Raw genomic sequence first — 25,575 nt, 5'->3', positions numbered from 1 at the left:
GATTCTGTACATCTCTTATCTGACCATCTTATTGCTCAGTACTGTTAGTGTACATATGTATGCTATATGGGATAATGGGACTCCCCGTTTTCGCATTCTTTAAATAAGTAAGCGATATGGAAATTTATAAGTATATATGTACAGTGCAAGTTGTCTATAGAAGTGCGATTACTAAACGCTTATCTGTGCTTTCAATAGGCTATTTATTTCCCATTTACCACCCATATGTTCATATAAAGTTGCATTTTAATAAAACGTCAAAGTTCAACAAAAGTATACTAATTGCTAATTACAATGTAATTGCAATCGACAGCTAAGATTTATATACATATATTGAAAATCTGAAAACATAGTTTTCTTGCCAATGCAAAAAATTATCCAAAGTTACTCAACTATAAGTTTTCACGATAAACTTACATAAGAGAATAAAAACACACAGTTTGTATTTATTTTTTATGAACTTTTGTTTATTTTTTTGCGGATTTTCTTTGTTTTTCGTCAGTTTTTTGTTTTTTATTTGTTTTTCATTTCATTTCTTTTAGTTTTTTTGCTTTTGTCTGCCATTTCATTAATACTAAGTGTACGCATTAAAGGTAAAATATGTTTTATGTTTTACTTGTTAATTGGTTTCCTTCGATTTCTGTTTTCATATTCTCCTTCATTAATTTTAGGCTTACTAAGAAGTGTTGTATATATGTAGTGAATGCTAGAGGGGCCAAAATGGAGTCATGTAAATGTAATGGTTTCTATATCAACTCTTCTGCCAGCCCAAATGGCTTCCCCTTGATTTTTGTTTTCGCTTTATAATCGTAATAGTTATTATTATTATTAGTTCCTGCATTACGCTCCACGCGTAACGTTGCTTTAAAGTTTTTCTGTTTAGCGGTAGGCGCTTAAGGCTAAGATCGTTTGCTTTTACGTTTCAGAAAAGTGATTCTTTAGTGAGTTTCTCGCTATATGTTACATACTCCTCGATCCAGCTAACCGGCTATCCTATTCCTCATCGTCGTCTAGTTAATGCCCTCGTTAAGTAACAACAAAAGGTCAACAATTAATTGCTAATATGCCAAATGCATCTTCTAGAATTTGGGCGATTTGATCAGATTGGACAAATATCAAATACATCTCGTTTTCCCCTCGGTTCGTGTGTTAAAATATATATATATATATTTATAGGTGTGTTATATTCATATATGCAAATAAGTTGTTCATATCAGGGATGTAAATCTATGTATAGAGCTGTTAATATATATATATATATATAATATATTTCCTTTTTGCTGAATTAAAAACTTCTTTTTAGTTTGAATCGTTTGGTTTTTCTCATTTTTTATTTTCATACATTTTTCGTTTATCTCCTCGTGTGATTTATTTCTCAATTAAATGCTAAAATTAAGTATAGAAAAAAAATGTTTCTGTATTTCTGATGCATCATTTTTTCGTGTATATATAATTTGTTATATAGAATAGGGGATATTTTGTAATAATTTCTTCTGCTTTTTACTCACTGTTGAGAAAAACTAATTTACACAAAACAAAATAACATTTTCTGCCAGTGTAAGTCAGGGGGAAGATACGAATCGATTGACCGCCTCTATATACAAAGACATACACGTATGAATAAAAAAAAAACCCACACAGACTCGCGCACAGAACAAACAGAAATCGGAAAACAGATATCAGAACCCTCAAACCTAAGTCAAATATACAATATGTATATGCAACCAAAAGACGTGCATTTTACAAGAAGAGTTACATGAATCATTTCGTTAGCTTTTACATAGATAGTTGCTATCATAATTCCTATTGCTATTACAGGATCAGAGTCCCTGATGGAGAGATGACCTCGAAGGACCTATGGATCTATATACAGGGACACATTGACGAGGAGTTGGAGGATCGGATGCATGCAGATGATGAAGATATAGACGACGAATGTACATGGAAGACGGCAGAGACTCCAAACATGTATCATTAATTTACTGAATTGTCACTGCAATTTGGGGGGATAGCATCCTGGCACCTGCTTGCGAAGGCTTCTGGCTTCTGGTCATTGGAAAACAATTACAATTTATTTTCCGCGTTTCTATTTGTTTTCTATTTGTTATTATTTGGGCGCGTCATATACAAAAAATGTTGTTGCTACTTAATAACTAAATTTGTTTCCCTATCCATTCTCAATTTTAAACTACTAAATGGAGTTTTGTGGGCTTGTGGTTCTGGTTCTGCGCATCGTGTTGGATTTCTGTCTAGGATCTGCCGGTGTGTAAATGTGTGCGAGTGTTCCTTTTGCGTGTGTATAAATTACAGGTGTGTGGGTGATGTGCATGCTGCTCTTTGGCCGCCAAAAATTACAATTGTAAAACAATAAGATTCCATAAAATTTGCTCACAGCGGTCCGTGGGATGGATTAGGGAATGGGGATCGGGATCGGAAGGACTCTACTTGTAATGACAATTTTTTGTAAATAAATTTATAATTGGATTTCGTATTTAGACAACTGCGACCGAGCCATCCCCTTGTGGATATATATCTTGAATTGATTTCGTTTCGAATTGTTTTGTTTGTTCTTTTTTTGTTGGGTTTTTGTTTGTTTGTTTTGTTTGTTTTTTGTATGTTTTTTTTTTTTGTTTAAATTAGTTAACAACTCTAAGCATAGGTGTGTGTTACAATTAGGAAAAAAAATAAGCATTATTAATATTAGGTTTATAACTACAAACTAAACTTGCCTATGCAATCAATAATATTAAAAATAATAAGCTTTGGCTGACATCCTTGTCGCCATGATCCATCGTAAATATAATGATTTTTAAAAAAGTTGTAAAGAATCAATTGCTAACCGAAGGAAATTTGCCATATTCTGTTATTTATTGTTTGCTGCTGGATGTTGCTTTCTTTCTTTCTATCTTTTTTTTTTGTTTGCTCGCTCCTTCCGTATATGCATTATATATATACTCACTAAATGTACGTATTTTAATTACGCCTTAGAACATTGCTTTATTGGTTTTAGCCTATGCTGTTTGTTGGTTTTATTTGTTGGTTGCTTGGTTGCTTGGTTGCTTGTTTGCTCTAACAGCTCTGTGTCGAGCTGTCGTCGTTGTTGTTGCCGTTCTAGCCGTGTTGCTTTTGCTCTTGCAAGCCGTTGTCCAACGTGGTCCGTGGATGGCGCTTTGATCGCCGCTTCGACTGGGCGCCGAGGGTGGTGGTGGAGGCTGATGAGGTGGTGGTTGTAGATGAGGTGTTGCCGTTGACGCTAATGCCCCGGTTGGTCGACTTTCTCCGGGCCTTGGCCTACAGCGTCTCCTCGAAGGCAGCCATGAGATCGCTCTGCATGTTCATATCGATTTGGCCAGCCATCTGCAAGGCAGTACCATTCGTTCAATCTTCAATTGAAGTGGTTGGAAAGTAGATGTTGACTTACCGCTTCGCGCCTGCGCCGCTCTTGCTCGGCCCGCCGCTGCTCGGCACGTTTGGCGGCCGCCCGATCCTGCGGCGATTGCTGTGCCGGCGAACTCTGGCCCTGTCCGCCCGGCGACGCCTTGATGTCATCCACCCGCGATATCTGCGGCTGAGCATCGTGAACGCTTTTCCTGCAATATTATGAATAATATCACTTTAGATAAGGGGCTAACACTTAGTGTGAACTATAACTTGATATTATTAATTGGGATTTTTTTTCTTCTATTTTACTGATTCTAAGAATCTTATTTTTCAAACGAGTTAGGGCTATTAGCTCACCTTCCGCTTTCCATGGCGCCCAGGGGCGAGGCAGCCAGGAACGCCTGAACAGCCACAGCGGCCGCCACCTCCTGCGCCCGGTTCTGGGGCGCACAGCGGGTTATCAGGTATTCAACGCTGCCCATGCCACCGCTTGCAGGACCTCCGCCACCACCACTGCTGCCCTGGCTATTGGAGCCCGGTCCGCCGCTGCCAACGATGCCGCCGACGCTGCTGTTGCTGTTGCTGCTGGCAGCGCCGCCGCTGCCTACGCCACTGTTGCTATTGCTGCCGGCATTGAGCAGCGCCGGTCCGCCACCGCTGTTACTATTGGCATTGCCGCCGCCGCCGCTGTTTGGTCCACCGGCGCTGGCCGGACCACTGCCTCCGCCGCCGCCGCCACTGCCACCGCTGCCCGCACTGCCGGGTCCATTGCTGTTGGCCGAATTGCTGCTGTTGTTCCCATTGCCGGACTGACCGCCACCGCTGCCGGAACGCTCACGTTCCCGCTCGCGATCCCTATCACGCTCGCGATCGCCACTGATCGCCTGGTTGCTGGTCGGACCGCCGCCACCACCACCACCGCCGCCACTACTGCTGCCGCCCGAAGCACTCGAAGCATTGGAAGCCACGGCCGCTGCCGCTGCTGCTCCCAAGGCCACCGCCTCGGCTAATGATGCGGCTGCAACGGCTGCTGCCTGGGCGGATGCGGCCGAGGCCGACGAAGATGATGACGAGGACTTGTGGTGCTTACGCTGCTGCTCCTTCTCGGCGGCCTCCTTTTGGTTCTTCTTCTCCTTCTCGGCCGCCTCCAGCAGCTTGAGACGGTCGCGTTCTTTGGCTTTGTTGCGGAACTGCTGGAACGAGTCCATGGCCGGCTTTGCCTTGCTGCTGCTCGAGCTGCTCGACGTGTGCGACTGCGGTGAGTTCGCCGACGCCAGCGAGGACCATGAGCTGGCATTCTTCAGGTTCTGCTCGTTGGTGGCTTTGAAGGCCTGCGACAGCTTGCCCTGTGCTGATGCAGCTGCCGCTGCCGCCGCCTGACTCGGATGCAGCTTCATATCCGAGGGCGACTGCTGCGGCGGCAACACCTTCTGATGCTGCTGCAATTGCTGCTTGTCCGGCGGACTGGGCATCATCGATTCGATGGGCTTGGGTATGATCAGCAACTTGTTGGCCACCTGCTGCTGCTGATGGAGCTGCTGATTGAGCTGCTGATGCAGTTGCTGTTGCTGTTGCTGGAGATGTTGCTGCTGTTGCTGCTGCTGCTGGGTTAGTTGCTGCTGTTGTTGCTGGTGATGTTGCTGCTGCTGCTGCTGCTGGTGCGTTTGCTGTTGTTGCTGCTGCAGCTGCATCTGTTGCTGCTGGAGCGTGTGCTCCAGATCGAGGAATGCTGAGGCCGCCGTCATATTGAGGCCATCGAATCCGGCCATGCCGAAATCGGCCACATTGAAGCCATTGTTGTGCGCCTGCTGCTGCTGCTGCTGCTGTTGTTGTTGCTGCTGCTGCTGGGGATGCTTTTGCTGGTAGGCGGCCGCCGCCATGTCTAGATTGAAGTTCAGCAGGTGGTTGCCATTCATGCCGCCCACATTCTCCGCTCCCTTGGTCAGCAGCTCTGTTACGTAGTCCATGTGCTGCTGCTGCTGCTGCTGCTGTTGTTGTTGCTGCTGCTGCTGCTGCTGCTGATGGCCAAAGGGTTGCTGCTGCTGCTGCTGCTGTGGTCCGCCGGGCTGCATCAGATGCTGCTGCATTAAAAAGTTGTCAGGCAACGATGACTTGCCCGTGGAGCCGGTGCTGAACTCCAACGAGGCCAGCGACTGCTCAACGGGATCATCGAACTGTGGTATCTGTTTGAGGCCAGAGGCCAGCGAGGCATTGGCCATCGCATCCCCATGCGGTCCGCCCAGTGGGTTAGTGTTGTTGTTGTTGCTGCCGCCGTTGTTGTTGCTGTTGCTGCCGGTGTTGCCACCGCCAGAAGTGCCGGTGCTGTTAACGCCGGACGTCAGGGCAGCCGCCAGTGCCGCATGATGCTCGCCAAGATCACCGCCACCCAAACCGGCCGGCTTGTGCAGATTGCTGGCTATGCGAATGCCACCACTTGACTGACTGGTGGCCACTGCTGCTGCTGCTGCTGCTGATCCTCCGGCGAAACTGTGCGGCGGCAGGGCGGCGGTGATGGAGCCACCCGGCGGCACTTTGCTCAGATCATTTGGTCCATTCTTGTTGTGCTGCTGTTGCTGCTGCTGCCCCGTCGCCCCGGAAACTGCAGCACCGGCAACTGAACCGCCACCGGCGTGCAACATGTTCCCGGCACCGGCAGTGGGCGCACCGCCGAAATTGCTGCCCGGCAGTGTTGTCTTGTTGTTGTTGTTTAGCATGGCAGCTGCCATCAGGGGATTGGCATTGCCCAGCATGTTGGCTACAAGGGGATCGGGGGAAGGATTGCGAGTCCAGGATGGGGGTCACACACAAGAAACGAAAATTAGTCACACACTTCACAAGATTCGGACGGAATGGCTCACAGAAATCTCTGGCTTTAGACCTTGGTCTAATCAAAATCACAGGGATTTCTGTGGCCATATACTGGATGAGGTTTTCAACTTACACATTTGTGATGTGGAGTTCACCACATGGTCCAGGCCCATCAACATGGTTGTCGGCGTGAGGGCGCCACTCGGATGGTTGCCGCCCAGAACCACATTTATACTTGGATTATTTACCTGCTAGCCCAGATATTGTGAGGGTAACACGGGGTAAAAAAAAAAAAAAAAGGAAAAGGGAAGATGAACATGTAAGACATTAGCTCTGGTTATCACGACAATCAACAATCACAGTGAGCAATGCAATCTGCATTTGGCAATGGGTTGCTTAATTATTTTAAAAATCATTTGATATTGGTAATTGATCAGTTTATAGATGATAGAAATAGGTTTGAATAGATATAGCCCCAACCCATTGCCAAGTCCCTCCTTTTTGTGTTGTATTTATGCCTATTTATCCACCCATTTTCCCCCCGATTCTTAAATAGTCACTGAATTTCGGTACTCACATTGCCTCCGTTCGAGTCTCGGGGTTTTTTCTTGCGCGGCGGTCGTTCGTCACCATCACCTGTTGAGGGGGAATTTCAGAATAAAGATGAGAGAGGTTAGCAGGGCTCGGCGACCGAGGTCGCAAAAAGGATCAAAGCTAGGGGGTTATAAACAACAAGCTAGGAAAAGCAACGGGTTGGATCTCGATTTAGGTAAAATTGGTCAACACAATTTATGAGAAATAGATTTTTTTTAAATTCCATAACAAGTTAATGCTATGAAATGATATAATATTGATATTATCACATTATTCAAGGATATCATGTCTTTTAGAACCAATCTATGGGTCTATAAATTATTCTTGACCAATTTTGATCATATAGAGAACCATCCTGACAGGCACAAGCGATAGTGATTTTGAAGGGACTTAGGATCGTAAACGTATATCGTACAAACATTACATTAGCAGTGGTTTTTGGGTTTACATATATATATATAAAGATTCAGATATAGGTGTATTAAAAATACCTCTTACAATGCCGATCGATGAAACAATTGTGTCGTGGTGGGTTTTCGTGGTGGTGGTTTTTGGAGTTTGGTGGATGAGCAGCCGCTTTACGGCGCTCTTTCTTCACTTCTCTTCTCTTCACTTCTCTTCTCTGTCTATCTGCCCTGTTCCACCCACTCTCCCATTTCAATATCTAAACTGTAAATGAACTGAAAAAAGAACGGGCCAGAGACCCCGGCGACCACCCCCTCCCCTCTTTTTTTTTTTTTTTTTTTTTTGCACCAGCCAAGTGGATAGAAGACAATGGATAATCGCAACCAAAACCAACCTTCGAGGCTCCAATCGATATCGTTTTATCGGGTTTTCTCAAAAAAATCGTTACTTTCGTTATTTTGTTTTATCGTTAAATTATCTCTCTCTTCTGTGAAAAGAAATTGATTTTTGGGTATAATGAGAAAACACACAGATAGTTTTTTTTTTTCTTCTTTTTTAATAAACATTTTCTTTTCTCATTTTTCATTTTTGTTTGTTGTATTCATTGCGTTTTTTTTTTTTAGTTTAGTTTAGTTGTTGTTTGTTTCGCTGCTGCGGTTGCGCTGCCATTTTGTAATAATAAATATTATTATTGTTTTTACTATAAATATTTAAATGTATGCGTGTGTGTGTTTTCATAATGCTAAATGTGTGTGTGTTGGTTTGTTTGTATTTGTGTTCGTGTGTCGGTTACGTTACGTTACGTAGTTCGCGTCGTCCGCTCTGTTTTCTTTTCTTTTTTCTTCTTATTCCCTCTACCTCCTTTCTTTCCCTAAGATTTTCACTATTTATCCTTTCGTTTATTTTATTTTATATATTATTTTATTTTCTGTTTTTGTTTTCCTTATTTTGTGAGACGCCTGCGCAAATTGAAACCAAAAATGCACTGTTTTCTTTTTTTTTTTAATGTTTTGTTTTAGGGAAATTCTGTTTTTGATATTCTTACAAGACTTTTTGAGCGTGTTTACATGTTTGTAAAGTTGGTGCTGTTGCATTTTACTGCTCTGCTTTCTCCTCGTCACTACTACAGGCTATACAAAAACACAAGAATCAGGCTTACAACAAAACAATTTCAATAATATGGGGCTAAATGGATGGAGAAGGCGCTTACGGGGTGTGGTGACCTCGATAAAGAAAGTACAAGAGCTACTATATTACGTACATACAAACAAGTTCGGACCCTAAAGAATAGGCAATTGGGTTTGAAAACAAAAATTAATTCTAAAAATAATCTGTGGCTAAATAATGCAAACTTATTCTTGACTGTTTCGAATTCTACACTACACCTTGGCTCTCTTTAAAAACTTGCTTGCTTTCTTCGCTTCGCATTTTGACCGTTGAGTTTCTTCGATTTGAAAGTAAATATTGTTACATTTTGTGTGGTGTGATTTTGTTTGTTGTTATTTATCATTATTATTGTTGGATTTCATTCGTTTTCCTCCTGGCAATTTTCATTTGATTTAATTTAATAGTAAAAATTTATATTTAAATTGATTTTATGCAATTTGTTTTGTTAATTTTTCTTTATTTCCATTGCATTATCATCTCATCTCATCAAATCATCACTCCTCCTCCTCTCTTCTATGCATTTTTTTTGTATATTTTCGTAATATAATATATATATTTTATTTTTTTTTTTTTTTTGAAAAAAACGTGCAAACAATGTGTAAAGGGGAAAGCCGACAGCCGAAAAATAAATAATAAAATGTTTTCAAAATACATTTAATTATTTGTTTTCTTTTTTTGTAGTTGTTTTTTGTTTATACCTTCTTTGATACATACATCTATGTAAATATAGCTATGTATTTAGAACTAGTTGGAGTTTAGAAGCTATAGAGTAAAAGACTCTATATACGTAACGCTTGGTTCCATTCCGATTCGTTCCACTTTTCTCATACCGTTTTACCGTTACTACTACAGACAGAGACAGACACAGTGGCAAGGACACACAGAGAGAGAAAGAGAGAGAGAGAGAGAGAGACAGAGAGTTAGACAAATGAATTTTGGACCCGATACATTTACCCCACTCTACGAAATCGTTTGTTTTTACTTCCGATAGTTGGTTTTGGATATTTTAAATTTTTAATCGGTTTTTATTGTTGTGTGTTTCTTTAAATTATTATTAAGCTGTCTTTTCGGGTTTTCACTCATGAATTCCTTTTGGAAGTAAGCTGGAAGCATTTCTGTTTTTCGGATGACGATTCTCCCACATTGATACACATAAAGTTAATGACAACAACAAATATTTAACCACGAATTAATGATATACAGAGAGATATTAAGCAATTCTCGATTCTAAGTGATAATGCGATGCGAGCTATTGTTCGCGAATTGTGCTAATTGCAGTGTTTCAGTTCCATTTGTTCCGTCTGGAAACACTTTTTTGAGGTTAAAAACGTTTAAACAATTAATAACATCAAAATCAACATTCACATTTCTCAGCGGACTTAATTAGAGTAAGTTGAAGTATCCCCTCCTTATTTTCCTGGCCCCTCTTAGCTTAAACTTGGGGTAATCCCCCCTCATTTTCTCTCTTTCTCTCTGTGTAATTCTCTCTTTGTCACAATCTCTCCTTACGTATTCGCTCCTTACGTATTTTTATTTGAATTACGTTATATTTGTGGTTCGGTGTTTTCTTTCCATTTCCTTTAGAAGCTTTTCATACTTTCTTTGTTTTTACACATTGTCTGCAAGTGTATCGAGAATTTCATACGTTTTTTGCATACTTTAGACATATATGGTAATTTTGCTGGTATTTTGGTTCATTCAGTTTTGTTAATAATTTCATATTATTATGGTTATTGTTTTTTTTTTCATTATTATTATATTTTACACATAGTTCTGTGAGGTTGTGTGGGTGTGTTGTGTGTGCGTGAGTGTGTGGTCCAGCTTACTAAGAAGAACATATCGCTTGGATTTCAATTAGATACTGGATGAAGTGGGATCGACGTATGTGGGTTTAGATTTGGTGGATTGGCTTTATCATATCAAGAAATAAGACTAGAACAAAATATGGAATTGGCACAGAAGTATTCGTTTCGGGGACTATGGGATTTGCACCGTGGAAAAGTTGACGGAGAAGATTCTTCCGAGTCCGTCATGTAAGTGACATAATATATATAGTCTGAAGTGGAGTGCAAAACCCGGGATCAGTTTAAGTTTTGATTTTGGGGGTGGGAATAGGTATGATGATGATGATCGATGAAGGAGTTTGCTCCTGAGCTGCCTCTAAAATATATACTGATGATGAATAGTACTACTTGAGGGGTTATCATGTGTGTGGAGTGTGGATGATAAGTTTTTATTTCGATTTATTCGTTGATCTTTTGTCAATCATGCATTGTTGCTCTGCTGTTTTGTAGATTTGATGGAGAGTTTTGATTTGGTTGATTGGTTCGATTGGTTGGTTTTGGTTTTGGTTGATTGATAGATTGGTTGGTTGGTTGGAGTTGGAATTCATTACTTTCTTTTTCAGATTGGCTGCCCCCAATACACAATTGCTTCACGATTTTTTCAGCATATTCTCATAATAATCATAATAATAATCATAATATTGGTAATAATAAGGTTTTTCTTGTTCTTTTTTTAGAATTGTTTTTTTTTTGTTTTTTCAAAAATGACTTAAAGTAGTAAAGAGTGTGTGTTTTTCTTAATATTCTCATTTTAGATAGTTGTGTATGTGTGTTGTGTAAGATTTGTTTTCTCATTTTTTCATTTACAAATACAATTCGTTTAATACCTACAAATGCTTAAATATGATATATGTGTGTGTGTTGCTGTGTATATATAATTAAGTATATACTAGACCTAGATGTATATATATAGATATATATATATATATATATCGATTATATAAAGTTTTGCCGTTGTGTTCGTGTTGTTCGTCTGTGTTTCATGTAGCTGGTTGTTAAAAATGAGGAGGGATCTAATGGTCTAATGTTCTAATGGTCCTATGAAACGTCTGATGTTGCGATACCCCAACATCCAACTCTGGTGTGGCTCTAGTGCGAATTGAAAGAAAAACCTCTGTTTATTGGTTAATCGTTAATCAGCAAATTTGTTTAACAACTCTGCCATGTAACTTAAAATCTTCAATTTGTTTTGCTTTTCGTATGGGTGTTGCTATGTCTGCTATCGAAATATCTGAATAAAACACTTTTAAATATTGATTTAACTAGGGCATTTTACTCGTTTTCCAATTTACGTTGCTAAATTCCATATATTCGTGTGCATTTGTTTTCTTAGAGTAAATGCATATTGCACTTTGTCGTGAACTTGGTTCTTGGGTATTCCTAAAAAAAAAATCTCTTTTGTATGTAAAATAAAAAAAATACAAAAAAAAAATGCAGAGTTGGATTATTATTTCTTTTTGGGTTCTTCAAAAATCAGACGTTTTTGGTGGTAAATGGAGATATATCGTTTTTTGATCTGGGGTCGTCCTGTTAATTTCTGTTGTTGTTTAGCACACAAAAACATAAACAAAATGCGCTAAATTCAATAAATTAAAAATGCTCTATTAGAGCGAGACAGGGGAGTGGGTTTTTGTGTGTCTGAGCGGGATGCATTGGTCAGTCGGTCTTAAATAGCAATAATACCCTTTTATCATATCCCCTCTCGCTCCCTCCCCTTGGCTCATTGTTTCTGTCTCCTTCTATTTCATATTTCAGTATTGGTGTGCGTGTGTCAGTGTGGGTGTTCTTGAGACTAACTTAAAAAATGATAAAAACAAAAGTTATGCGGAAAAACACAATCGATAAACTCTACATACATATATCCGCATTGGCATATATATTTTTTGCGTGTTCTAATAGGGTAACTATGATATTATAACTAGATAAACCTATATCCAATTGAATTAATTAAGCCAATCGCTCTGTTCAAATCTCCTGATTCTGTGCGACTTAAGTATTATATCTCATCCTTTTCATTTTCATTATTTTTTTTTTTTGCAATATATTTTTACACTTTTCAACGGGTTTTTAAAGGTTTTCCTAGATCCTAGACTGTTCATTACTCCTTCGAATCTTCTGTTCTCTGACTCAAGCCACGTCCGCCCCGCCCCGCCCCGCCGCCTTATGTTTTTAGGTATCTAATGTTAAACGATAATAGAATAAAAATTATGCGGTCTCGGATTCTATGTAGTGTGGGGGTCTATATCTCAATATTCTGATTCTGTATCTGTATCTGTAACTGAATCGGTATCGGTATCGGTATCGGTTTCCGTACGTGTGTTTAGTGAGTTCTGTTGTTTGTTTCTTAAACAACGCATCTATATATATATATATATTTATATTTGCATATCTCTATGTATACTAATAAAAAAAAAAGGTTGTATAAAATAAAACAAACAAACAAAACGCGTCCTAACCTGCTTCACTGTCGCTCGAGTCACTCGAACTGCTATCACTCGAACTCGACGACGATGAATCGCTGGAACTGGAACTCGATGACACGGGATTCGCCGGCTGCACTGCCTCGACCTTGTTCGAAGCGGACTCATCTGCGGAGATAGGAAGAAAATGAGGAATTAGTATCGTTGAAATACAGGGTAACTATTTTTGGTATTAGTGAGATTAAAAGCAAGTTGCTATGGACTTGTGGTAGCATCATCATCATCATCATCATCACATCATCTCATAATACATACCTTTCTTGGCGTTTTTCTTGCTTGCCCCCAGCTGGCCGGTGACGTCCTGCAGTCGCTTTTCCAGCTCCTGCTTTTTCTCTGCCATCTGCTCGTCCTTCGACTTGCCGGAAGGCTTTTTATCTGCGATACGGAAAGATGTTGGATCGTTTATAATCAAGTTGATTTTCACGGGTGGAGAGCTTGTGGGAAGGGGGCGGGAATTCGATAGGGGTATGTAGGGATCATGCTCGAAACTCAAAATGTACTCAAAAGTTTGGGCGGGAAAAAAGGTAAAGCGGCAATGTCATTAGCGATGTTACAAAAATCTCTCGAGGTTCAAAAACCAATACTATAAGGTATCTGACAGTAGGCATTATCACATCTTACTTAGGACACCTGCATAATTTTAAAAGCTTTAGAGATTTCTATAACACATCGGCACTTCTACAGCATTCACAAGCTACTAGAGGAAAGGGAAAAGGATATTTTTTTATATATTTTTGTTTGTTTTACATGCACTTGCTAACTACAGACAGTTTATTGGTAGGACCTTGAGTGTTGAAAATCTTAATCATACGTATTGGCAGTTTAATTGATACATTTGGTTTATTTTTTTTCGAGTTTAACTAACTAAACATGACCACTACGGTTTTCGGTTCGAAATTAAAATCAAATTTGGAAGCGCATTCAGCAAAGCCAAAACGGAAATTGGTTTTTCAGTTTTGAATTTTGATCGGGCAATAGAAATTGATTTTGATATAGATTATTCTGTTGTCTAATGGCTCTTGTTTAGCTTCTAACTTTTGTCTTTTACTTGGTCTTGGTTTTTTATCTTTCATTAGCTTTTGCTGTTCTAGCTGATTTTGCTTTTGCTTTTGTATTTGCTGTTGCTGTTTCATTTGCTTTTGCATTTGCTTTGGCTTTTGTTGTGGTCTCGGTTTAGTTACAAACTTACAATATGGCTTACGTGTTTTTTTGCGCAAACACGACGCCACATAGCTTTCAAGCTCGCGCAGCGTCGACGGCTTCAGCGTCTCGAAGTCGATCTCGATTTCGTCGGGATTGGAGTCACGCAGCGATGGCTCCCGGTTCTGGATGATGTGTACCACACGGCCCAGCTTGTCACCTGCAATAAAAATCGGATATTAGTGGAGCTCTTATGAGGGTGGTTGGTGTGTGGAATGGTCCGTTGTTGTCAGTTAATATCTAGAGTTTGCTTCTTTAAAATGTAATTAGGATAATCACAATGTGTGTCTCTAGTTTACTTTATTGCTAAATGGTTGCGGAGATCTTGAGAGCTCAATAAACTTCTTTGGCAAATGATCAAGAAACGTTAGTATTCCATAAGTACTTAGTAAAAAGAAGTTGATGTATTAAAATAAATACCAACGTATGGTGTATTTTGAATAATAAGATCAATAGCAAAATTATCTTAATATAAAGGCTTAATCTTGTGTCTGTATCCCTACTTTATAGATCAACAAAGCTTAATTACCAAAGATCGCAGTGATTGAAATGCTAATCTCACCTGGCAACTTGTTGATGTCGAGCGACAGCTGACGTTTCTCATCGTACGACATTGGCTTGGCCGTGTCCTCCTCCTCGGAGTCAAAGTTCATCACCTGGCTGGGCTTCTTCTTGCTGCTGCCGCGCGCACCGGCGCCACCGGTACTGGCATTCGCGCCCCCAACAGCGCCGCCAGCGCCTGCCGAACTGCTGCTCTTGGCCCGCTTAGATGCGTTGCCGCCGCCTGCTGCTCCTGCACCGCCAACAGCTCCGACGGCTCCTGCGCCAGCTGCAGCTCCCGCTGCACCGCCTGCCGCATTGCCCGCAGCGGTGTTATTGCTACCTCCAACGCCGCCGCCTCCGCTGCCCTTGGCGCCGCGTCCGCCCTTGCTCTTAGCACCTTTACTGCTGCCACCGCCGCTGCCAGATGTACCGCCGGCGCCTGCCGCCGCGCCCGCTGCCAGAGCGCCGGCCAGGGTGCCCGCCTTGCCGCCCGTCGATGCGCCCGATGCTGTCACACCGGCACCAAAGCCGCCACCGGCCGCGGCACCGCCGCCCGCCAGCTGGCCAAAGACCGCCATGGCCGCGTCGTGAACCTGGCTGTGCAACGCCGCCACATTGGGAACGCCGCCGGCGACAGCTGCTCCGCCCGGACCAACCAACGAACCACTGAGCAGTGCGTTGAGATTAGCGCCGCCCGCTCCACCGGCACCCATGGCTCCGACACCACCCGGCACAGAGACGACGCCCGAATGGCCGCCGGATCCAGCGCCGCCTGCTCCGCCAGCATTTGCACCGCCGCCTGAGGCGTGACCATGATGCGAGGCCGATCCAGAGCCACCGCCCATCGACTTCTTCTTCTCCTTGAGTTTCTTCTTCGCCTTCTTCTTGGCGGAGGCCTCCTCGGACAGCTTGCGGATCTCCTCCTGCAGGCCAAGCAGCTTGGACTCGAGCATTTTCAGCTTGGCGCTGCGCTCCTCGTCCGAGTTGGATTCGTTCTCGGTGTCGCTGGAGTCCTCGCTAGACGAATCGCTGGCATCGTGCTTGAGGGGACCGCCGTAACCGTGACCATGGCCATGTCCGTGACCATGCCCGTGACCGTGGCCGTGACCGTGACCATGCCCATGGCCGTGCCCGTGATGGTGGGCCGCATTGGCCACCGGCTCGTCGGGGATGTTGGCGTAGCGCATCTCAAAGACGTCCTGCAGCTTGCGGCCCATGGCCACAACATCGTGATCTGGCGGATTGTACTTGTAGCAGTTGGTGAATATTAATCGCACGTCGGCAGCAAATTCCGGCGCGCTCTTGTACTCGCGATTGTCCATTTTCCGCTTGACAGTGCCCAGATCCATTGGCTTCTTGATGATGTCGTGATAGTCATGCAGGCCAAGCATTTCCGCGTCCACGGGCTTGTAGAACGGCCAGGCATATCCTGAGTGCTTCTTCGAGAAGAGCTCCTTGAGGATCTCGTTGCACGACTTGAGCGCATCCGATAGCTTCTCCTTGTTCTTGGCCACCGCAACGCCGGCCACGCCGCCGGCAACCAGACCGCCAAGTCCGGGCACTCCGGAGACGCCCAGCGGCGACATATTGTATCCCGAGCCCTGGAATGTAAGATCCTGTGGTTCAGAAGATCCCATCGTTTCGATTTTTTGATGAGTTGGTTGATTGGTGGTTTGTTGTTGTTGTTGTAGTTGGTGTTGTTGATTGATTGGTGTGGTTGGTGGTGGTGGTGTTGATTTGATCGATCGATTGATTGACAGAGTGCAAACAAAATCAACGCAAAATAAAAGAAAAAGAAAAATAAACGAGTAAAAAGCGGTATGGGGTTAGCATCGAAATAAATCAAATGGTTCAAAAAGAAATGATAGCGGGCCATGGGAAAGAGACTTGACTCCGGATATTGCGGGTCAAATAAGAACTCTTTCGCATGTCGCGCCTGGAGTATGATTGCAGATCATGCGAATGGGACTTGACTCTGGATGCACCGGGTCAAATCCAATCCGCACGTCTGCAGATATATATGAAATGGTTTTCGAGTAAAAGGCAGTACGGCGTATTGTGTATGATTTAAACGATTGTTGTTGTGCATTAAAATTGGATATTATTGTAATATCAAACTAAATGAGCTTGTTTCAAAAGAAATGTAAAAGGGAACTTGAAGTGATCAAACGTTTTGACATTAAAAACTAAGAAGATTAGATTAGATTAGGGTTCAAATTCAAGTGAATGATTGAGGTTACATTTAATATTAAATAAAAGAGATTTATGATTATGATTCAAAAACTATACAATTTTAGTCGGAATTTTGAAAGCAAAAGGCGAACCAAATATTTTGTTCATGAATTATGAACATTTCTAGTTTCTGAATATACAAAAATGGTGGATTCAAAGTTTAAAAGCTGCAGTCAAACTTTGGAATCTTCCCGTTGACCTAATACTTGGGCACACAATGAAATATTTACAAACAAAGCCACATTTAGGTGACTCTTGAATATGTACAAGCTCTTTTTGGGCTCTAGGATCATACTCATACGACTGGCGATGCCCGTTACTCTTACCTTCTTGCCAATTACCTGACGATTCGACTCCCGTCGCGTCGCAATCTTGGCCGATTTGGAGTCCATTTGCGCGTAAGGCGATTCAAAGGCATTGGCCGTCGGCGTGGTCGTGTCCGCCTTTCGTTTGACGCCCTTCTTTATTTTGGCGGGCTGCTGCGGCGGTATCACGGCGTCCACACCAACGCTCACGCCCGCATTCACATAGGCCTGAACGGCGTTGGTGGCATTGACGGCTACAGATGGTATTGTCACTCCGGCGCCCGCTGCACCACCGGCTGCTCCCGCTGCACCGCCCACTCCCGCCGCCGCCGCTGCCGCTGCTGCTGCTGCTGCCGCTGCTGCGGCTGTACTGCCATCTAGAAGCGAGGAGCTGTTGACCGCCGTCTGGCCAGGGGCGCCGGGATAGGCGCCCGTTTGGCCCGCATTCAGAAGGCTGGCCATCAGGGCGGCGGCATTGGGATTGGCTGCGGCTGCACCTGCTCCACCAGCGCCGCCAGCCATCGCTGTCGTCGTCGTATTGGTACTGCCGGGTACCGTGTGCGGTGGCATTGTGCTAATCGGTGGTATGGACGGTGCACCGCCGGCCGTCGATGAAACCGTGCCGCCCATGGCGGATACGGGTCGGGCGGCGGTCGCTCCTCCCGCACCGGAACCCGCCTGGGCTCCTGGTGTACTCGCCGAGCCCGCTCCCGTCGCTCCTTGCAGACCGGACTGTTGCGCGGATGAGGCGGCTGCTGACACTTTGGTGGAGCCACTTCCCGCTCCGCTGTTAACTGCCGCCGAGGAGGCTGTGCCGGAACCGGTGGTTGCTCCACCACCAACGGTCGCTGACGATGTCTTGGGCGTAGCCGGCGCCCGTTGCTTCTTCTTGCCACCCTTGGCCGTAACCGGCTCCAGTTCGAGCTCCTCCTTGGGCATCGATTCGATCTTCTGCAGGAAGACCTTTTCGAGCGTCTGGGCCATCACAACGACATCCTCGCCGGGTTTGTTGTAGACATAGCAATTGTTGAACATCGTATTGAAGTCGTGTATGGTCTCCTTGGCGGACCAATAGTAGTTGTTCTCCAGCCGCTTCTTGATCGTACCCATATCCATGGGCTGTTTGATGATCTTATGGTAGTCGGGCAGGTTGAGCTTCTTGGCATCGACGGGCTGTTGAAAGGGCCACGAGAAGTGGTGCTTCCATATCACCTTCATCACCGTCTTGATCAGATATTGCAATTGGTTCGTATTGCGGCCGGGTCGCTCCGCTGGCGGCACCACCGGTGGCTGTACAATGCCATTGACTGGCTCCACGGGTGGCTCGTAACGGGGCGGTGGCTCATTGGACGACATGGTGGTGGTGGTGGTGGATGTGGTTCCTGTGGTGGTTCTGGTGCTTCAGCTTGGGATGTGGATCTGCGGATCTGCGGATTGGGTATCTGGGTTGATGGTTATCCGACTGAGACGGCCGACACACACACTCCACCTACACACACACACACACGGGCCGTCTCCGTCTCCTCCTGCGCTCCTCCTTGTCCTCCTTTCGATTTCCTTTCGTACGGATAATTGGGAGGGGATTTAGTGGGTTTAGGGAGGGGGGGACTAGTCTTATGTGGCCGGTGACCACCTCCTCCTCCTGCGACTGGCTACGCCTTCTCCGGCTATTCCTGCGACTCCTACTCCTGGTGATCCTCCGCCGCCTATCGTTTTCTCAGCTCCTGATCCTGCTGATCCTCTTCTGGTTTTTGATAAAAATCTCTTCTTGTTCAAGGGATAATGCTGTGTAGTGGTCCGTAGTGGTTGCTTCATGCTCAGCAATGTCTGTGCACTGCAAGAGGGGGGGGTAAACAAATCGAAATTAGTTGTGCTATTAGGAGCGTCTAGAGGAGCATGTGTACTTACCTCGCCTGCTCCAGATTCTCAGGGCCCAGGCTCCTCTCATTGGAATCTACTGGCTTCAGCTGATCCAAGGGCCAAGGATTTAGCAACAGCTACTGCTACTGGAGGCATTGTGGTATCGAATCCTTTTTTGTGTTAGTTCCAAGATTCCTACCGCAGGCGGTTGGCTTTTATAAATCTGCAAAAGAAAGTAATGGACAAGAAAGCCAAGTTAGCCGGCACATTTGGATATTTTGCAACTCTGGTTCGTGGGACGTGGGATTTCGATTTGCATTTGCATTTCACAACACTCCTCCACGGAGGGTTACATAAACAAAAAATAAATAAGGGGGCCCCACAGAAACGAAACGAAACTAAACTAAACGAAACGAAAATAACAATTACAATTACAATTACAATCTCTCGCTGAATGCGCGGCGGTTGCTATTGCCATAAACAAAATGCGACAGCGACAACGAATCTATGTAGAATGTGGAATATGCAGAGGCGGCAGGAAAACGGAAAACACAAAACAGAACACACACGGAAGAAGCAGAAAACGCAGAGAAACGACGACAAAACACGCACACTCGCGCACACAAGCCAAGTGCAAAACAATCAATTCCGGGCACTTTTTAACAGCAATCAAATCACTTGCTTCACAATATTCCTTGTGTTTATTAGTTTATGCGTTCGACTATAGATTCCAATTTTATTTTTAGCCGTTTTTTTTGCGGTTTTTTGCCGTTTCGTTTAGTTTTTCCCTTCCACCGTTTTGGTCGTGAGTAGTTACTTTGCCGCCGTTTTGGCACTCACAGCAACAGCGAAACAGAGAAGAGGCGAACTGGCCGCTGAGAGCGAAAAAAGAAGAGCGCTCTCATTTTCTAGTTCGAAATTCGAGAGAGTGAGCGCCCGGCTCACACACACACACAGATACACTTGGGCCGCACAATAGAGCTGTCTCGCTTGCACTCACTGAAGAGAGCAAGAAAAAGCAGGCAAATGGCGCACGCCAAATGATGCAAAATAAGTTTTAAAAAACGTAAGGAAAAATCCTTCAATAAAAACAATAAATATCCATTAATGCGAACGCACAGACCAAAGATTAACTAAATCCCACAACATGTATCCACATACACACTCACACACAGAAAGAGTTTGGCGTGTGTTGTGTTTGCATTGAGAGAAATTCACCACGCCGCCTTTTTTAAAAGTTGAATTCTTGTCATTCGGCATGATTCATTCGCTTTGTTTGTTGTTGTTGCAGCGCTAATGCAAACGCCATGCCAAAAAGGCAATAAAATGCACGTAATTTCAACGTTTCTACGTTACGTTTCTCACATTTTATTTAACACCCTCAACTAAGTGTGGTGAAGACCGGAGAGGGGTGTCAGCGAGGAAGAACACACGCACACACACACACACACAGTTGAATAGTTTGCCTTTTGCCGATATTCCAAATTGACAGTGGTACAAGTTGCATTCAAAGCTGCACATAAAAATCCATTGTACAGTTAGTTAAAATATGCCTCGTTCATATTACGGTTTGTTTATTGTTTATATTAACTCTTAATCTGTAGGTCAAGCACAAACATTTGGCTTTGCTTTCTAGCTCCGATTTGTTTATTGGCCAACCGGAGATTTTTGTTTTTGTTGATGTTGCGAATTTATTTACACTCGCACACACACTATTCCACTTGTGTGTGTGCCGCCGGCCGGCAAGCGATTTTACTCTTCTCTTTCTTTTTTTTTTTTTGATCGCTTTCACTTTGGGCTTTACAGTTATCAGCTGTATTTATGAAGCTGCATTTAATTGTCCGATTTGGCCCACTGTGTTTTTGTTAGTTGCCAAGTGTGCGTATGCGAGAGTGTGTGTACGTGCGTTTGTGACGCAAAATTAAACGGAAGAATAACGAATACAAATACAAACGAAGGTAGACAGCAAGGCCAGCCAATGAATATGACGTATGTATTTGGCCCATTCTAAACCGCCTCGCCACAAATAAAATTGGAATATTAGAAATAACAAATATAAAATACACAATAGCGGGCGGGCGGCTCTGGCTCTCCCTCTCTCTCGCTCTTGCTCTCCTCTCACAACAAAACAAAACATTAACTGGCACTCACACACACACGCACACACACATACGAAAACACCGCAGAGACGAGAGAAATTATGTAGTACAGTAGACTTTGAGTTTTGAACAGAAATTCACGTAGAACGATACGATGACGTAGAGAAGAGGAAGAAGCAGAAGTGGCGGAAGAAGAAGCAGAGACAGCAACGGCATGCATTGCAAATGAAATTGGGAATGGGTATTTTTTAACGGGGGCCGTTGATTAAAAGCCATGCTTTTTAATCGCTACAACGCCTTAATGGAACTGCTCTTGCGAAATTTCCTAACTATCAGAAACTAAACCTTAAAATGTACTTCCCATCTAACAAATAAACAAAGGTCAACAGTTTGTGGCGAAAAAGTGGAAAAAATCATATATTTTTTATTTACCTCGCCACTCGAACTCGTGCACCAACAACTCAACAACTAAATATTGTTATTTTTGTCCTGCTTAATATCCATGCACTTGAACTACGGGCAAATATATCAATTTTATTTAAATAAATAAAATACTCAAGTGAAACACACTAGCACACACGGACACACATACTAGCCGACACTCTCTGCTGAAAGTTGCAGCTGCTCGCGCGTGCGATGGAGCGAGACAACAACAGGGGGCTACGTAATACGTAGCCAAATGCAAATATGGCGGCATGTCGTCTGTACGTGTGTGTGCGTGTGTGCCTGTAGTGTGGCATTCGAACGAGGAGAGAAGAGTCGTTGCCGTCGTTGTTGTCTTTGTTGTTCTTAGTGCCATCGTTGTGTATCTGCACAAAGAGAGAGAGAGAGAGAGCGGGCGAGAGACTGATAAAAGAGGCATGGAAGGGGGGAAAAAGGGGAGCCGCCTCTAGGTTAATAAATCGTGCTAATAGTGGCACGAATTTAAAGCCGGTTTACATGGCAACATGCAGCAAATGCAGAAGAAGCAGAGCCGCCAGAAGTAGCTGCAAAAAATGAAGAGCAAGGCAAGGCACCCAAAAAGCATCAATGAATTCAATTCGAGAGCGAGAGAGAGAGCCGACCGAGCCGAGCCGCCACACCGCAATCGCAATTTTGCGCTTATTTACGATAAACATATCTTCAATTTTGCGCCCGACAAGTAAACAAACAAATTGCGTTTGCCTATTTACGCGCCAACTAGCAAAGTGCAGCAGCAACAACAATTGCACCCAAACGAGAGCGAAAAAGCAAAGGGTAAACGCAAATAAACGAAAATCCTAAATGCCGGTAAAAAAAAAATCATGAATTTAAAAGAACGAGAGGGAAAAGGGCGATAAAGAAAGATATTTTCCAAGGAGTAGCACGATCTGAAGGATGCAAAGATACAAATTTAACCAAGAATCTACAGAACGCGAATCAATTTATGATGCCCTTAGGTCGTTTAAATAAATCAGTTTGACTAGATCTTGACACGAATATGTAATTAAATTACAGGCTAGTTATAATTTAGCCACCAGTTGATATTTATAATTAATTCTTTACTCTTCGTATAGTTTATTTTCATTGAATGTATTATTTAGAACAAGAAACTATAATTGTAAGTGCTTATTTTGTACATCGTTGGATGTATATTTTCTGTCATATCTGAGAAGAGATTCTGAAATCATAAGGGAACTATTCAATTACAAGTAAAATGCTGGGACTATGGATTTCCCAGCTCATTTGGAAAAGGGTTGTTGTTGCAGTTGAAAAAATCCGGCTAAAAGCAGCTGTCGTTTCAAAAATCCCTCCATTTCTAGGGGTGGCTGACCCTTAAAAGCAAATAGTCAAAAACCAAAGTAGTCCTCAGATCAAATTTAAAAAAACCAAGAAGACACGATATGATTTCTGCCCACTGTGTGGGAGGGGGTGGCAAAAGGGGGGCAGGGGCAAAAGCCACGTGCGCTACACTTTTCCAACTTACATTTCCTTCGGATTTTCCCGTTTTCTTTCTACTTTTTTTTTGGTGATATCCACACGTTCTGTTGCTGATTATCCGTTTATTGGCGATAATATCCAAATATATATCCGAAGGATTTTATGATTTTGACTTTTGTTTATGGCCGCGTTGCTACTGCTGCTTGTTGTTGTTGCTTCTCTTGTTGTTGTGTGTGTTGGCTGTTGATGCTTTAGCCATGTTTAGCTTGTCGGTTTTGTTTGTTTGTTGTTGTTGTTGTTGCTTAAAACTGTGTTGCGTTGCTTGCTATTGTTGTTGTATTTAAATTGAACATATACAACATACAGATTGTACACGACTGTTAAAAAGTTGCAACTGTAAAAATAAAAACAAAAAAATGGTACACTTTTATATTGACACTATTTTCATTTGAGATTTTGTGATATTTCCGATTTGCGCGCGCGAGAGAAAGAGAGCGAGAAGCGAGAAGGGAGAAAGAGAGCAAGAAGTCCCCAGCGACAAAAATAACGTAACCCACAGCGTAAGCCTCTGCTGTACGTCACCGCGATACGTCACGCTACGTAACGGCATGCCTACGTTACCGACGGCGCCGCAAAGCCGCAAAATCAAAAAATACAATAACAAAATCGAAAAATTATAGATTTTCACTGTGCAAATCGCTATATTGCTTGCGAAAAACAACTAGTACTAGTATTTCTTTTTTGTTTCCCTCCATTCCGAGCAAAACTTTTTTCGCGCGCTTCGGCGTGTGTATTCATTTTTTTTCGTTTTTTTTTCTTCTCTTTATTTGTTAATATTATTCACTTGGTGACTACACACGTTCACGCTCATGCCCTCACTCGAACACACACACACACGCACGCACACATGCCTCGCACACGGACGAGCATTTCTGCTTCTTCTTCCTCCTCTTTCGTTCGCTTTTGTTCCACCACCGAAAAAAAAATGAAAAAAAAAAATTGTCATGTCCATTGAAGTCTCACATTTTTCAAATGCATTTTTTGGCGCTAAAATAATGGAAATTTCACAATTTTTCCATACGCATCGGATGCCCCGCAATTAGCACTTTACACCGATCACAAATTTATATAATTTTTGGCCATTTTTACCATAATTTTTAGTAATTTCTACACACCGATATATACGTACGCGCTACGATTTTTCGACAAACGCGCGAGTTTCTTGTGAGTAACGTCGCTGTCGCCATCAAATATACAAAATTTTTTTCGAAATTACTGAAAATGCGAATACACACGCACACACTGACAGCCGACGGGCACGAGGCGCACGCTCCGCTTCGGTTGAGCGAGCGAGAATGGGACGACTATACACGGTTCCAAGATGGCGTCTCAGCGAGGTCACACGCCATCCCGCTCTGGCGCATGGTCCGTGGTGGTGCCGCAGAGCGGGATGCCGATAGCAAGCGAGAGAGCGCGTGCGAGAGTGTGCGTGTCTGAGAGAGTGGTGAGTTTCGTTTAGCGAGTGCTCTATCCCGCTTAGCGAGTGCAGCCACCTAAACAGCGGACACAGCACACCCTCGCTTCTTAGTATGACCAGTTGTGATCCCGTAAAACATCCGAAAATATCGATGTTTTCGAATGTGTAGAATTAGAAAACAATCATTAAACAACTTTTCTTTTACAATTTACCAGGCTTGGAAACAAAAGTTAAAAAAAAACTTCACATGGAATTGCCCCTTCACATTTGCATTTGTATTGGATGATCACAGATGCTCTGTTTTTTTTGTGTGATTCCGATTTTGGTCAAAAATACTCATTTTTTGGTGGTTTATCATTCGTAGTTTAGCCAAATCAAGGCGTACACCTAAAAGACCGACAGTTTTGAGCAGCTTGCTTCAATTGCTATCGATCCCCATAATTTTAAGGAAGGTTTATTTTTTGACAAATTTTTTCATATTTTGTAAGGGGGTAGCTCGGTTTTTTTTTGGGATTCAGATTTTGGTCAAAAAATCTAATTTTTTAGTGGTTTTTCAGGCGTAATTTAGCCAAATCAAGGCGTACAGCTAAAGGACCGACAATTTTGAGCAGCTTGCTTCAGTTGCTATCGATCCCCATCACTTTAAGGAAGATTTATTTTTTGACAAATTTTTTCATTTTTTGTAAGGGGGTAGCTCGGTTTTTTTTGGGATTCAGATTTTGGTCAAAAATACTAATTTTTTAGTGGTTTTTCAGTCGTAGTTTAGCCAAATCACGGCGTACAGCTAAAAGACCGATAGTTTTGAGCAGCTTGCTTCAATTGCTATCGATTTCCATCACTTTAAGGAAGATTTATTTTTTGAAAATTTTTTTTTATTTTTTGTAAGGGGTGCATTGTTTTTTTTGCAAAAAATGTAAAAAAATTAAGAATTTTCAGGTTTGAGTGCCAGTGGATTGGAAAATAAGCAAAGAGCTCAACGAGGTATGACATTCCTCGATCTGACGTTTATTTTCTTTTTAGCAGCCAAAAAACAGAATTTATAGGGCGAAACTCTTAGCTCAGGGTCCTTACCCCTGGCTGAGTGCCCCATTGCATGTTCAAGGCGATGGATGCAACGGTAAGCAAAATTAAAAAGGAAAAGTAGCTTAAACGTGCAGGTTATTTAGATTTATACACTAATTGAATAGGGATTTTGTTTTAGAAGAAGAATGATGTGGTGAAAACTCGATTCCAAAATTGGAGGATTAAGGCCAGGACTCGAACCACTGATAAGTTAGCGTT

The 25,575-nt window shown here is 43.0% G+C and overlaps 1 protein-coding gene across 13 annotated transcripts; it reads right to left on the bottom strand.

Moving 5' to 3' along the window:
* Positions 1-439: 439 nt before the first annotated feature.
* On the bottom strand, positions 440-24,124 carry fs(1)h (female sterile (1) homeotic). Of its 13 annotated transcripts, none has more exons than XM_070997501.1 (13): positions 23,993-24,124; positions 22,864-23,211; positions 18,868-19,042; positions 16,996-18,793; positions 14,442-16,038; positions 13,869-14,039; positions 12,935-13,054; positions 12,656-12,787; positions 6,767-6,825; positions 6,323-6,440; positions 3,739-6,136; positions 3,422-3,590; positions 440-3,357 (listed from the first exon to the last, which is right to left on the bottom strand). In XM_070997501.1, the coding sequence occupies exons 4-13, from the start codon at positions 18,313-18,315 to the stop codon at positions 3,292-3,294; spliced, it is 6,150 nt and encodes a 2,049-aa protein (XP_070853602.1). In that variant the 5' UTR covers positions 18,316-18,793; positions 18,868-19,042; positions 22,864-23,211; positions 23,993-24,124; the 3' UTR covers positions 440-3,291. The 13 variants fall into 13 exon arrangements, with proteins under 13 accessions (XP_070853602.1, XP_070853605.1, XP_070853607.1 ...); XM_070997504.1 differs by having other exon boundaries at positions 14,442-16,023; positions 16,981-18,793; positions 23,967-24,123; XM_070997506.1 differs by having other exon boundaries at positions 13,881-14,039; positions 14,442-16,023; positions 16,981-18,793; positions 23,967-24,123.
* Positions 24,125-25,575: the final 1,451 nt, after the last annotated feature.

The sequence above is a fragment of the Drosophila suzukii genome, chromosome X (assembly GCF_043229965.1).
Source record: "Drosophila suzukii chromosome X, CBGP_Dsuzu_IsoJpt1.0, whole genome shotgun sequence".
NCBI lineage: Eukaryota > Metazoa > Arthropoda > Insecta > Diptera > Drosophilidae > Drosophila > Drosophila suzukii.
This window is presented reverse-complemented; position numbering and strand designations above follow the sequence as displayed.